This window comes from Dasypus novemcinctus, chromosome 17 (assembly GCF_030445035.2).
Source record: "Dasypus novemcinctus isolate mDasNov1 chromosome 17, mDasNov1.1.hap2, whole genome shotgun sequence".
Classification (NCBI taxonomy): domain Eukaryota; kingdom Metazoa; phylum Chordata; class Mammalia; order Cingulata; family Dasypodidae; genus Dasypus; species Dasypus novemcinctus.
The window spans coordinates 35,790,370-35,804,647 of record NC_080689.1 but is presented as its reverse complement, the minus strand read 5'-3'; the positions used below and the strand labels follow the sequence as shown (position 1 = coordinate 35,804,647).

The 14,278-nt window shown below is 40.9% G+C and overlaps 1 protein-coding gene and 1 non-coding gene across 2 annotated transcripts in view; one reads left to right on the top strand and one right to left on the bottom strand.

Moving 5' to 3' along the window:
• The window catches only part of MSH2 (mutS homolog 2), a 95,369-nt gene that overhangs the window by 45,806 nt on the left and 35,285 nt on the right, over positions 1-14,278 (bottom strand). Inside the window, 1 exon segment of the mRNA XM_058278516.2 lies at positions 6,466-6,665. Within this exon segment, the coding sequence (XP_058134499.1) occupies positions 6,466-6,665 (200 nt within the window).
• Positions 3,872-3,975, top strand: LOC111760891 (U6 spliceosomal RNA). Its single transcript, XR_002794460.1, has one exon. It is a non-coding gene; the product is annotated as a U6 spliceosomal RNA (small nuclear RNA).

Sequence of the window (14,278 nt, the reverse complement as noted above, 5' to 3'; positions counted from 1 at the left end):
GTCAAACCAAGAATCAAAGAGCAGAAGTAACACACATCCTCCTGCCACAAAATCCCTTCGAAAGAGAAATTGAGCATCTGAGTAAACTACCACCCAATTCAGATGCCTACACATTAGCAAAAAATTACGAGCCACACTAAGAAAATGGAAGACATGGCCTAAGAAAAGGAATATATCAAAGTCCCAGAAGAGATGCAGGATTTGAGAGAAATAATTAATGAGATGCACACAAACTTCCAAAATCAAATTGATGAGAAGACAATATGGCTAAAGAGATAAATATCAAGATACTGGGTGAGCACAAAGAAGAATTTGAAATCCTCAACAGGAAAAAAAAAAACGGCTAATGGGAATGAAAGACACATAGGTGAGATCAACAACACATTAGAGGCATACAACAGACTCAAAATGATAGAAGAAAGAATAAGTGATACCAAAGACAGAACAGCTGAAATTAAAGAGAGAAAAGAATGGAAGAAAGATTATCTGGGGGAAGCAGACTTGGTCCAGTGGTTAGGGCATCTGTCTATCACATGGGAGGTCCGCGGTTCAAACCCCAGCCTCCTTGACCCGTGTGGAGCTGGCCCATGCGCAGTGCTGATGCGCGCAAGGAGTGCTGTGCCACGCAGGGGTGTCCCTGTGTAGGGGAGCCCCACGCGCAAGGAGTATGCCCCGTAAGGAGAGCCACCAGCATGAAAAAAAGTGCAGCCTGCCTAAGAATGGCGCCGCACACATGGAGAGCAGACACAACAAGATGACGCAACAAAAAGACACAGATTCCCACTGACAACAACAGAAGCAGACAAAGAAGACGCAGCAAATAGACACAGAAAACAGACAACCAGGGCAGGGGGGGAAGGGGAGAGAAAGGGAGGGAGGGAGGGAGGGAGGGAAGGAGGAAGGAGGGAGGAAGGAAGGAAGGAAGAAAGGAAGAAAGGAAGAAATAAAATAAATTTAAAAAAAAAAAAGAAAGATTATTTGGGTTTCAATGAGAATGCACAGACCAGGAGAGGAAAATTAGCAACTCCGAAGTATTTAAGAAGTAGATTAAACAGAAACATACAATTAACTGGATGAAGGGTAATATACCTCAGTATGACAGCTGTTAAAATAAAGTTCATAAATGAAATAATTTACCTAGCTGGAGAAATGATTTTAAGCATTATCAGAGATTGCCCTGAATGTATAACTCTGTTATTTTAGGCATTCCCCCAGTTTTTGTTTTTGTTTGTTTGTTTGTTTAAGAGCCATGGGAGGGAAGTGGACGTGGCTCAACTGATAGAGCATCTGTCCACCACATGGAGGGTTCAGGGTTCGATCCCCAGGGCTTCCTGATCTGCGTGCTAAGCTGGCCCACGCACAAGGAGTGCCATGCCATGAAGGGGCATCCCCGCATAGGATGCCCCACGCAAGGAATGCGCCCTGCAAGGAGCAAGGAGAGCTGCGTGAAAAAAGCGCAGCCCACACAGGAGTGGCGCCGCACACACAGAGAGCTGATGCAGAAAGATGACACCAAAAAAGAGACAGTTTCCCAGTGCTGCCAGATAATGCAAGTTGTCACAGAAGAACACACAGCGAATGGACATGGCGGGGGGTGGGTGGGGGGGAGAAAGGAAGAGAAATAAATTTTAAAAATAAATCTTAAAAAAAAAAAAGAGCCATTGCAAAAAGGAGAGGCAGCCAAGACTATCTTTTCAAACAGCTAGTAGTTAAGGAGAAAGATGATTTAGAGGATAGCTGTAATCATTCAGTTTTTATACTGCTGCTGCCCTCTGCTGCCTTGGACTTTACTGTATTTTTTTCCCCCCAGGAATATAGCATGAATGTAATATTAAACAAACTTAATTAAAAACCAAAAACATCACAAGACAGAACACACTCAATTTCTAGCAACATATTAATATATTAAAAAACTTTTTTTGGGCAACGGACTTTGGCCCAGTGGTTAGGGCGTCCGTCTACCATATGGGAGGTCCGCGGTTCAAACCCCGGGCCTCCTTGACCCATGTGGAGCTGGCCATGTGCAGTGCTGATGCGTGCAAGGAGTGCCGTGCCACGCAAGGGTGTCCCCTGCGTGGGGGAGCCCCACGCGCAAGGAGTGTGCCCGTGAGGAAAGCCGCCCAGCGTGAAAAGAAAGTGCAGCCTGCCCAGGAATGGCACCACCCACACTTCCCGTACCGCTGACGACAACAGAAGCGGACAAAGAAACAAGACGCAGCAAATAGACACCAAGAACAGACAACCGGGGGGGGGGGGGGGGGGGGGATTAAATAAATAAATAAATCTTTAAGAAAACAAAAATAAAAAAAATAAATAAATAAAAAACTTTTTAAAGTCATGATTTTGTTTTTTTTAAAACATGCATTTGTTCTTCTGGAAATAGTTCCTTGAGGCATTCAAAACGGTCCAGCGTTTGCCCTACCATCGTAGGCTATCCTACCATACTACTTCTACTAAAACCAGACTATCCCAGGCCCTTGGTCATATACTTGTTTACCTTTATACCAAGAAGGTTGGGAAAGCACCAAAATCTGCATGTAGTACGTGCCCAGGCTGGCTTCAAGGGGTTCAAGCTGTGAGACCTAAAGTTCTTACTACGTTATCTAAAACAAAAAACATGTCAGCAGAGCCTATGGTGGTTCCATGCATGCTAAATGTGCCCGTGAAAGGATCAAGTGTGCTTTCCTGATCGAGGAGCAGAAAATCGTTGTGCAAGTTTTGAAAACACAAATACAAGAGTCAGAAAATAAATAAGAAAATATGAAGCTTTTTTGAGAAATAAAAAGCAAAGTCTTGTTTTTCTGTATTTAGGGGTAAAAAGCCTGCATTTGTTTTATTTTCTTCAAAAATTACTCCCACTTCCAGCTTTCTCTATGAAATCAGCAAGCTAAGCAACGATGTGCTGAGATTTGCAAATTGACATCCTTGCAAAGATTCCTTCCGAGAGGGTGGTTAGGTTATCATTGACCTAAATACCCCTAGATTCTCATTCAGTGCAACAGAAAGAAAAGAACACAGCTTAGCACAACACCTAGAACGGATTCCCTCTCTACTACTTTCCACTTTGAGTGGCTTCAAATACCTTAAGTGGGCCTCAATTACCAAACCTATAATGTGAAGCATTTGGTCTAGATAACATTACAATCTCTCACAGATCTCGCAAGGAATTACTGGCTTGTTGCCAACTCTCACCAAGTATATCAGGCCATGCATATGGGTTGATAACCGAAGCCAAACCACTTTCAACCTGAATTCCTAAGTCCATACTTTTCCCAGGGAGTCCTTCAAGAAATGTTGACAGCCTTATTTCTTACACCTTTTTATGGGGAATGGAGGGAGGTTACATATACTTTTGAATTCTTTTCTCCAGAAAAAACACATATCCACAAAATTTTGCTTAAAATTTCAAAAAAAAATGCCAGGAGCTATTTAAGGATCCCAGCTTAAAGGCTCCTAGTCTTGAGTGAAAAGGTGGTCAGAAATAGAACTGGGAGAGGAGGGGGCACAGAGCATTTAGAAAGAAAGTGAAGAATAGAAGTCTTGAGGGAATAACCCATAAAACAAGAGGAAAACAAGGAACAAAGAAGAAGTGTTGAACAGAATCCTAGGGAGGAGAGTTTCAGAAAGATAAAGATTGTCAAATTCAGCAGCAAAGTCCAGTAATGGACCATGCTCACAAATACCAACAAACACATCACTTGATAAATATCATTTCAGTCCTGTAGTCAGGGTTTGAAGCCAGTTGAGAGAATGGAAATGGAAATGTCGGCTTTCACAACTTGGCTACGAATGGAAAGAGGGAGAGAGTATAGGTGGTATACTAGAATAGGGAGGACAAAGGAACAAAAAGGATTTTTAAAAAAACAGGATAGTGCTTGCTCTATCAGCACATATACTAAAATTGGAACGACACAGAGATTAGCATGGCTCCTGCACAAGGATGACATGCAAATTCGTGAAACATTCCTTATTTTTAAAATTTTTCTTTGGGAATTAAAAAAAATAAGAATAGATGTGCATGTTTACAAATACTTGGGGGAAGTGGACTTGGCCCAATGGATAGAGCATCCATCTACCACAGGGGAAGTCTGTGGTTCAAACCCCGGGCCTCCTTGACCTGTGTGCAGCTGGCCCATGCGCAGTGCTGATGCGCGCAAGGAGTGCTGTGCCACGCAGGGGTGTCCCCCGTGTAGGGGAGCCCCAGGCACCAGGAGTGTGCCCCATGAGGAGAACCGCCCAGCGGGAAAAAAAGTGCAGCCTGCCCAAGAATGGTGCCGCACACACGGAGAGCTGACACAACAAGATGAGAGCTGACACAGCAAGATGACGCAACAAAAAGAGACGAAGATTTCCCGGTGCCACTGATAAGGATAGAAGTGGTCACAGAAGAACACACAGCAAATGGACACAGAGAGCAGACAACTGGGGGTGGGGGAAGGGGAGAGAAATAAATAAATAAATCTTTAAAAAAAATAAAAAAATAAAAATACTTGGTAGTTAAGAGCTAGGAGAGGGGAGCAATTGTGGCTCAAGCAGTTGAGTGGCCCACTCCCACATGGGAGGTCCCGAGTTCAGGTCCTAGTACCTCCTGAAAAAAACAAAACAAAACAAAACAAAAAACAAACCACAAGCAAAACAAAGTAAAAACAAAACAGAACAACAACAACAAAAAACCAATTCAAGGAAGCCGATGTAGCTCAGTGGTTGAGTACTGGCTTCCTACATATGAGGTCCTGGGTTCAATCCCTTCAATCCCCCCATACCTTAAAAAAAAAAAAAAAAAAAAAAAAAAAAAGAGCTAGTAGAGAGATTAAGGGCAAGCGGGAGGTGAAGGACTAAAGGGATGGCGATAGGAAATGAATCTGAATTCTAACTCAAAGCCAGTACTTTCACAGGAGAATAAAGGGCTATTTACATGCCATGTAGGGAAAGATGTATGAGGAGAGAAAATGTTCAAAATATCCAATGTAAGTGGTGAAACTAACTTGGTTAGAGAGCCTAAATCCACAATTATACTGTGATTCTACCCTAATAATGGTCAATCATCTTGAGGTTACAGTCAGTCCGGATGGAAACTAGACCAGAGGATATGAAATCAGAAACACATGACAGTAGAAGATGTCTATTCATGGATAGGATGAGGAAAACCCATTTTCTTTAATTCAGCTTTGGGGGAAGTAAATGCAAAGGCTCTAGGTCTCATCACTTTAATGAGAAGCCTTGACTAAACAGAATACTTTTTATAACTCTGATACTTTGCAAAGATGGCCACTTAGCTTTTATACCTTGCTAAATAAATAAGGGAGAAGGTTACCATAAAATTTAAATTAAATCTATACTTATTTTGTACCTTGTCATAGTGTTGAGTTTAATCTGTTTGCGAAAGGACAAACCTTTCTCATAATACTGAAAAGTATGCTTTAATAGTTCTAAGAGATGTTTAAGTAAAACTTAGAATGCTTTATGTATTAGACATAACTACAATTAAACTAGATTATAAAAAATATAATTTTAGAAACGTTTGCTCACTTAAAGTTAAAAACTATATTTAAGGAAAATTAATTTTATTCGCCACATGAATTGATAAATTTGCTCACTCTATTCTGTAACCTGCAACAACAAGACCCTCTGTCTTAACTTCCTCTCATGGTGTGCTGTTAGCATAATTACAGCAGGCCTAGAATCAGCCTGCACTGTTTTGCTAAAGCTTCTGCATGGCACTGATCCCAGTAGAGGAATGAATCCTACAGAGTAATAGTGTTGTTCCATAATCTTGAGTTGAGGCTATTCAGGTGGTTTGTCCCAGCTTGTCAGCACTGTTTATTGTGCTTGATGATTGACCCCTGGTCTCGGGGAGCCCGGGCACTGCTATAGAAGCTCGTTATGTAACAGGAATATGCCCACATGACCATCGAGCATAAAAAAGCCCAGGTGATTCTTTAATTTGGGCACCCTAGTTGTTAAGTGTTCTGTGCACACATCTGTTGGCTCCTGATCTGACAGAAAGTGCATCATACCATGGATCTTACAAAATAGAGGACCACAGGAGCCTGCACCCACTCTCCCCAGACCCTTGGGGTGCGACAGCCTTTGGATGTGATGCCCAGTCTCACTCTAAGGCTGCCGCTGTACTACATGCATTCCTGTAATGACGGCAGATTTGGAAGCATTATCATCTTGGGTCATGTGAACTTTCTTAAGCATTTGAATCTGCTTTAACATCCATTGTCAGTGCAATAGGCCTAGTCACAAAAAACCCAGTAACTCTTACCATTCATTTCAAAAAAGGAAAAATACTAAGTTCATCAGCAGAGCATAAATGAACACCCAAGATTCATGACTCCTGGACTTGTTATTAGAAAAACTTTAAGTATGTATCATAAGAGTTAGTGACTAGCCCAACTTTTTAGAGACAGCACAAGATATAAGAGTGAAGGAAAGCAAAAAACAAAATCATTTTGTTACCTTCATATTTTTCCAAAACCTCTATAACATTAGGCAGTTGATTTATACCCTGATAGAGTCGATAACAGTCTTGTAAATTTGCTGCTTGTCTTTGAAATTTCTTGGCAAGTCGGTTAAGATCTGGGAATCGACGAAGTAAATCTTCTTGTAACCGCTGCCTCAATTCTGCATCTTCTACAAAAGCTTCCACTAAATTTAATCTGAAATAAATTACATTAGATTAAATCGAAATAATTTAGTATAAACTCAAGATTTGTCAACTAGACACTTAATGGAACTCAAAAATTCCATTTAAGAAATTTGAATCTATTCTGAAATGTTAGCAGCGGAAAAGTCCACAGACTGTGGTCCAAGTGTTCCCTGATTATTTATCAACCAAATTATTGGTTAGTTTAGTACTGCCATAAGATACTAAAATATGTCCAATTTGTTTGATTTTCTTCAAACTGATCTTTCTTAAATATTGGAACACTGTTGTTTTATTGGGACATTATTATACATATAAACAATGATGTTTAATGAAAAAGAATTACAGTTGAAGAATACTGCAAATTCTAATACTTAATGTATCAGAAGGTCTTATAAATTTTCATGCTTTCTAAAATTACCTTGTCACAGTACAAAACCAAAACTCTGTAATTAAAAAATGGAAATAATTATATTATCCAAATAAAATTTCAGCTTGTTTCAAAAATGAAATAACATATAGCATATACTGATTTTGCAAATTACAAATCAATGACTTTCCATTTTTCTTCATTGTTATGAAATGTTTTTACATCATAACCCAGTAGGTGCATATGTAGGTATATAATTAAAATTCATTTCATAAAACAGTACTTACTGTTACTATATATGATACAATTTGGTATTTTCTATTTTGAATTAACTTTTGAAAAATGCTGATTTCACAACCTATTTCTGGGTCATAACTTGCAGTACTAAAAACAATGTATTATTGAAAATTGCCAAAAGGTAAATTGTATCCACGGGGGAAGTGGACTTGGCTCAACAGATAGAGCATTTGCCTACCACATGAGAGGTCCATGGGTCATACCCAGGGCCTCCTTGAACGTGTGGAGCTGGCCCACGTGCAGTGCTGATGCGTGCAAAGAGTGTCCTGCCACACAGGGGTGTCCCCCGCGTAGGGGAGCACCACACGCAAGAGAGCAAGATGACACAACAAAAAGAGACACAGATTCCCACTGACAATAACAGAAGCGGACAAAAAAGACACAGCAAATAGACACAGAAAACAGACAACCAGGGCAGGGGGGGAAGGGGAGAGAAATAAATAAATAAATTAAATTAAAAAAAAAAAAAAGAAAGATTATTTGGGTTTCAATGAGAATGCACAGACCAGGAGAGGAAAATTAGCAACTCCGAAGTATTTAAGAAGTAGATTAAACAGAAACATACAATTAACTGGATGAAGGGTAATATACCTCAGTATGACAGCTGTTAAAATAAAGTTCATAAATGAAATAATTTACCTAGCTGGAGAAATGATTTTAAGCATTATCAGAGATTGCCCTGAATGTATAACTCTGTTATTTTAGGCATTCCCCCAGTTTTGTTTTTGTTTGTTTGTTTGTTTAAGAGCCATGGGAGGGAAGTGGACGTGGCTCAACTGATAGAGCATCTGTCCACCACATGGAGAGTTCAGGGTTCGATCCCCAGGGCTTCCTGATCTGCGTGCTAAGCTGGCCCACGCACAAGGAGTGCCATGCCATGAAGGGGCATCCCCGCATAGGATGCCCCACGCAAGGAATGCGCCCTGCAAGGAGCAAGGAGAGCTGCGTGAAAAAAGCGCAGCCCACACAGGAGTGGCACCGCACACACAGAGAGCTGATGCAGAAAGATGACACCAAAAAAGAGACAGTTTCCCAGTGCTGCCAGATAATGCAAGTTGTCACAGAAGAACACACAGCGAATGGACATGGCGGGGGGTGGGCGGGGGGGCAGAAAGGAAGAGAAATAAATTTTAAAAATAAATCTTACAAAAAAAAAAGAGCCAATGCAAAAAGGAGAGGCAGCCAAGACTATCTTTCCAAACAGCTAGTAGTTAAGGAGAAAGATGATTTAGAGGATAGCTGTAATCATTCAGTTTTTATACTGCTGCTGCCCTCTGCTGCCTTGGACTTTACTGTACTTTTTTTTCCCCAGGAACATAGCATGAATGTAATATTAAACAAACTTAATTAAAAACCAAAAACATCACAAGACAGAACACACTCAATTTCTAGCAACATATTAATATATTAAAAAACTTTTTAAAGTCATGATTTTGCTTTTTTTAAAACATGCATTTGTTCTTCTGGGGATGGTTCCTTGAGGCATTCAAAAGGGTCCAGCGTTTGCCCTACCATTGTAGGCTATCCTACAATACTGCTTCTACTAAAACCAGACTGACTATACTGGACCCTTGGTCATATACTTGTTTACCTTTATACCAAGAAGGTTGGGAAAGCACCAAAATCTGCATGTAGTATGTGCCCAGGCAAAAGAAAGTTCAGCCTGCCCAGGAGTGGCGCTGCACACATGGAGAGCTGATGCAACAAAAAGAGACACAGATTCCCAGTGCCGCTGACAAGAACACAAGCTGACACAGAAGAATACACAGTGAATGGACACAGAGAACAGACAACTGGGAGGGGGAGGGAGAGAAATAAATAAAAATAAATCTTAAAAAAAAAAATTGTAACCATGGAAAAGGGGACACTTGTACCCTTGCAAAAGGTGTGAAAGGCGAATTCCTAGGGCCACATGCCCATGCCTGGCCCAAGACAAGAAAAACTAAAGGATCAGAGACACCTCTAGGCTTTGCCCTGGCGCTCTTCTCTACACTCTTTGAATGAATAGCCCTGATGGAGAATCCTTACACAAGTCAATCTGCCAAGTCCAGGAAAGGGGCTTTCTTTTTTTCCTTCTTTTTTTTGGGTAGCTCCTGACATTCAAGAAAAGCTGTCGTAACACTAACTAGATATAAGCTTAAGGAACAGAAGCCTCAGAGTCAAAATGTCCAGGTTTCAAAATAGATTACAAAACTTAAAAAGAAAGAGGAAGTGATGGCCCAGGCAAAGGATAAAATTAAAGCATTAAAAACCATCAATGAGGACCAGACCTGGGACATACCAAACACTTTAAAAAATGTCTTAATTATGCTCAAAAAAATACATGAAGACATAGACAAGAAATGAAGAATATCAGGAAAATGATAGATGAACACGAAATAGAGACAGAAATTATGAAAAGAATCTAAACATAACTGAGAAACACAATAAGAGATATAAAAAATTTCCTAGAGGGGCTCAACAGCAAATTAGAGCTGGCAGAAGAAAGAATCAGCCAACTTGAAAATAAGACAATTTAAATCTTTCAGTCTGAGGAGCAGGATAAAAGAATGAAGTGAACAGAGCCTAGCAATCTGTGGGACACCACAAAGCAGACCAATTCATGCACTGTGGGCATCTAGAAGGAGAAGAAAGAAAGGGACAGAAAGAATATTCAAAGAAATAATGGCTGACAACTTCCCAAATTTAATGAAACAAATGAATATACACATCAAAGAACCTCAACAAACTCCAAACAACATAAACCCAAATAGTCCCACACTGACATATTATAATCAAACTGCCAACACCAAAGATAAAAGAGAATTCTGAAAGCCAAGAGAGGAGCGTGTCCCGTACAAGGGAGCTACAGTAAGATTAAGTTCCAGTTTCTTACTGGCAACCATTAAGGCAAGAAGGCAAAGGGATGACATATTTAAAGGGTTGAAAGAAAAACACTGCCCATCAAGAATTCCATATCCTGCAAACCTGTCTTTCAAAAATGAGGGAGGGACTAAGAGTTACCCAGATAAACAAAAGCTGAGCGAGTTTATTACCACTAGACCAGCCCTACAAGAGATGTTAAAAAGATCTCCACGGGAAACGGACTTTGGCCCAGTGGTTAGGGCGTCCATCTACCACATGGGAGGTCCGCGGTTCAAACCCCGGGCCTCCTTGACCCATGTGGAGCTGGCCATGCGCAGTGCTGATGCGCGCAAGGAGTGCCGTGCCACGCAAGGGTGTCCCCTGCGTGGGGGAGCCCCACGCGCAAGGAGTGCGCCCGTGAGGAGAGCCGCCCAGCGTGAAAAGAAAGTGCAGCCTGCCCAGGAATGGCGCCGCCCACACTTCCCGTGGCGCTGACGACAACAGAAGCGGACAAAGAAACAAGACGCAGCAAATGGACACCAAGAAGAGACAACCAGGGGAGGGGGGGGAATTAAATAAATAAATAAATCTTTAAAAAAAAAAAAAAAAAAGATCTCCACGGAAGCAGATGTAGCTTAATCAGTTGGTGCCCACCTACCACACGGGAGGTCCCAGGGATGATTTACAGGGTTTCTGTTTATGGACATGGGAAAGTTTTAGTAATGTAAGGTGGTAAGGGTAGTGCAACATTATGCAGGCGACTAATCCCACTGAATGATATTGGCTGGGAATGGCTGAGATGAGAAATTTATGTCATATATATGTTCCCACAATTGAGCTGAGGGGAGAAGGGGATAGGACAACAAAAGAGACAATTACAATTAAAGGTAATACATGACCCCAGACAGAATCTAACAAGGAAGAGAAGGCTCAAAACAACAACACTGGGACATATGAAAACAATGGAGATAGACTATAAGCTATATATCAATTTAAAATTCCTTGAACTTGATAAGTTCATTTAAGGTGAATATGGAAGTGAATATTCTGGTTCTTAAGAAATGTACATGGCAGTATCAAGGGTTGAAGGAGCATGAGGTATACAACCTACACTCAACTGTTCAGAAAATGGATTGACAGAGACAAATGGATGGATAAACTGACAGAATGAGGGACTGATAGCTAGAATGATACAGCATATGTTTAATATGGCAAAACATTAAAATTGGTGGATCTCAGTATCTGGGTGGACAGGGATATGTTGGAGTTCTCTGAATGGGGTTTTTACTGTTTTTCTAACTATCCTGTAAAATTAAAAGTATTTCAAAATAAAAGCTTAAAGGAAAAAATAAACACAACAAGATACCACCTCACACTCACCAGAATGGCTACTATTAAAAAACAAAAAAAAACAGAAAATAACAAGTTTTAGAGAGGAAGCAGAGAAATAGGAACACTCATACATTGTTGGTAGGAATGTAAAATGGTGCACCTGCCATGGAAAACAGTTTGATCATTCCTCAGAGATTTAAGTATAGTATTACCATTTGATCCATTAATCCCATTTCTAGATATAAGACCCAAAAGAACTGAAATCAAGGATTTGAACCAATATTGGCACATCAATGTTCATAATGGCATTATTCATAATTGCCAAAATGTGGGAACAATCCAAGTGTCTATCAACAGATGAATGACTGAATAAATGTAATGTGATACACACATTCAGTGGAAGATTATTTAGCCATGAAAAAGAATGAGGTCCTGATACAAAATGGAAGTGAGTCAGGCACAAAAGGACAGATATTATACGATCTCCCTGATATGAAATAAGCATAATATGTAAATTCAAAGTCAGTAAATAGAATACAGGTTACCAGGGGCCAGGTCACTTAGGGAAGTGGGGAGTTAACTGGCACAGAGTTTCTGATAGGAGTGATGGAAAAGTTTTGGCAAATGGATGGTGATGGAGGCACAACTCTATGACTGCAATTATCACTGAATTGTAAATTTTAAAAGGGATAGTGGGAAGTGGATGTGGCTCAAGCCCTTGGGTGCCCCTGCCTACCACATGGCAGGTCCCGGGTTTGGTTCCCAGTGCCTCCTAAAGAAGACAAGCAAGACAGCAAGTTGGTGTGCCAGGCTGACGCAGTAAGATGACAACACAACAAGATGACACAACAAGGATACACAATAAAAGACACAACAAGCAAGGAGCAGAGGTGGCTCAAGTGATTGGGTGTCTCCTTCCCATATGGGAGGTCCCGAGTTTGGTTCCTGGTGCCTCCTTAAAAAAAAAGAAAGAGGATGAGTAGACAGTAAGTGAGAACTCAAAACAATGGGGAGGGGAGTAAGTAAGTAAAAACAAATCTTAAAAAAGGGGAAGGGACAGACAGGAAAATTTTAGGTTTATGTAAGTTACCAAACACAAACAAATAGAAATTGTACAACACAAAAGAGCAAACCCTAATGTAAACAGTGGGCTAATGTTTAAATAGAGTAATTACTATAATATTGTTGAGGAAGGTGTATGGGAACTCTATTCATGATTTTTCTGTAAATGTACAACGGGTATAATAAAAAAGAAGGAAAGAAAAATCACTCTTGGAGGTAGATAATAGTAATACAGAATTCCCGGGGATGAGGCCCAGCTTTGAAATTTTAATGGGTTTCTCAAGTAATTCTAATGCATACAAAAGTTTCAATCCTAACCCTGAGTGCGGTCAATAAAACAGGGAGTTGGGAAGCGGATTTGGTTCAACTGATACAGCATCTGCCTACCGTATGTGAGGTCCAGGGTTCAAACCCAGGGCCTCCTGACCTGTGTGGTGAGCTGGCCCACGTGCAGAGCTGATACATGCAAGGAGTGTGCCCCACAAGGAGAGCTGCCCCGCGCGCACAAAAAAAAGTGCAGCCTGCCCAGGAGTGGCACCGCACTCATGGAGAGCTGATGCAGCAAGATGACGCAACAAATAAAAAATAAATAAATAAATAAAATAGGGAGAGAGGTGTTTAAGCTGGTGAGGAAGGACAAAAGAAATCTGATCCTGGCTGACCTATCCCCTTCACCTGTCTCTTTCTCTCCTTCCCCTACAATTCCCTTAACCTTAGGCCATTCAGCCAGATGGTAAAAATCCAAAGAAGATATTTCTGATCAAGAATCTTATGTTTCTTTCTTTCTTTCTTTTTGACTTCCAAGACTGAAATACTTCTATTTTACTGATTATTAAAGGCTTAGCATTCTGATAGCCTGAGAATATATGAGCCCACTTATATCTAAGAATTTAATTATTTGATGGCCTCCTTTTAAACAACAGGATCTTTTTTTTGTTTCTTTCTTGTTCCAAGTATCTTACTGATTTCTCTCAAACTGCCCAGAAAATAAATAATTAGGTAATCAACATTGTTTAACAGCATACACATACAAGGCTTTCTCCTCCGTGAAAAAGATGGCTGTGCATCCTACCTGCAAAAGGGTTTTCTCTATGTAAAGGAAAAGAACAAGTCAGTTTACCTCTGTAAAGCTACACTTTACTATTAAATTTTGTATCGTATAATGTCTTATTTATTCAAAATAAATGTTTAAAAAATGAAATAGCTATATATATAATGCAATGGAAGAAAAACTAACTACTGTTGAGTGGGAAAATGCATATTCCACCTATTGTAATACCCTATCTTGCTTTTTTTTTTTTTAAAGATTTATTTTTATTTATTTAATTCCCCTCCCCTCCCCCGGTTGTCTGTTTTCTGTGTCTTTTTGCTGCGTCGTTTCCTTGTCCGCTTCTGTTGTCGTCAGCGGCACGGGAAGTGTGGGCAGCGCCATTCCTGGGCAGGCTGCTCCCTCCTTCGCGCTGGGCGGCTCTCCTTATGGGTGCACTCCTTGCGCGTGGGGCTCCCCTACGCAGGGGACACCCCTGTGTAGCACGGCACTCCTTGCGCGCATCAGCACTGCACATGGGCCAGCTCCACACGGGTCAAGGAGGCCCGGGGCTTGAACCGCGGACCTCCCATGTGGTAGACGGACGCCCTAACCACTGGGCCAAAGTCCGTTTCCCCCTATCTTGCTTTTTAAGTCTACCTACCTTTTAAAACATGTGCACATGTGTATATAT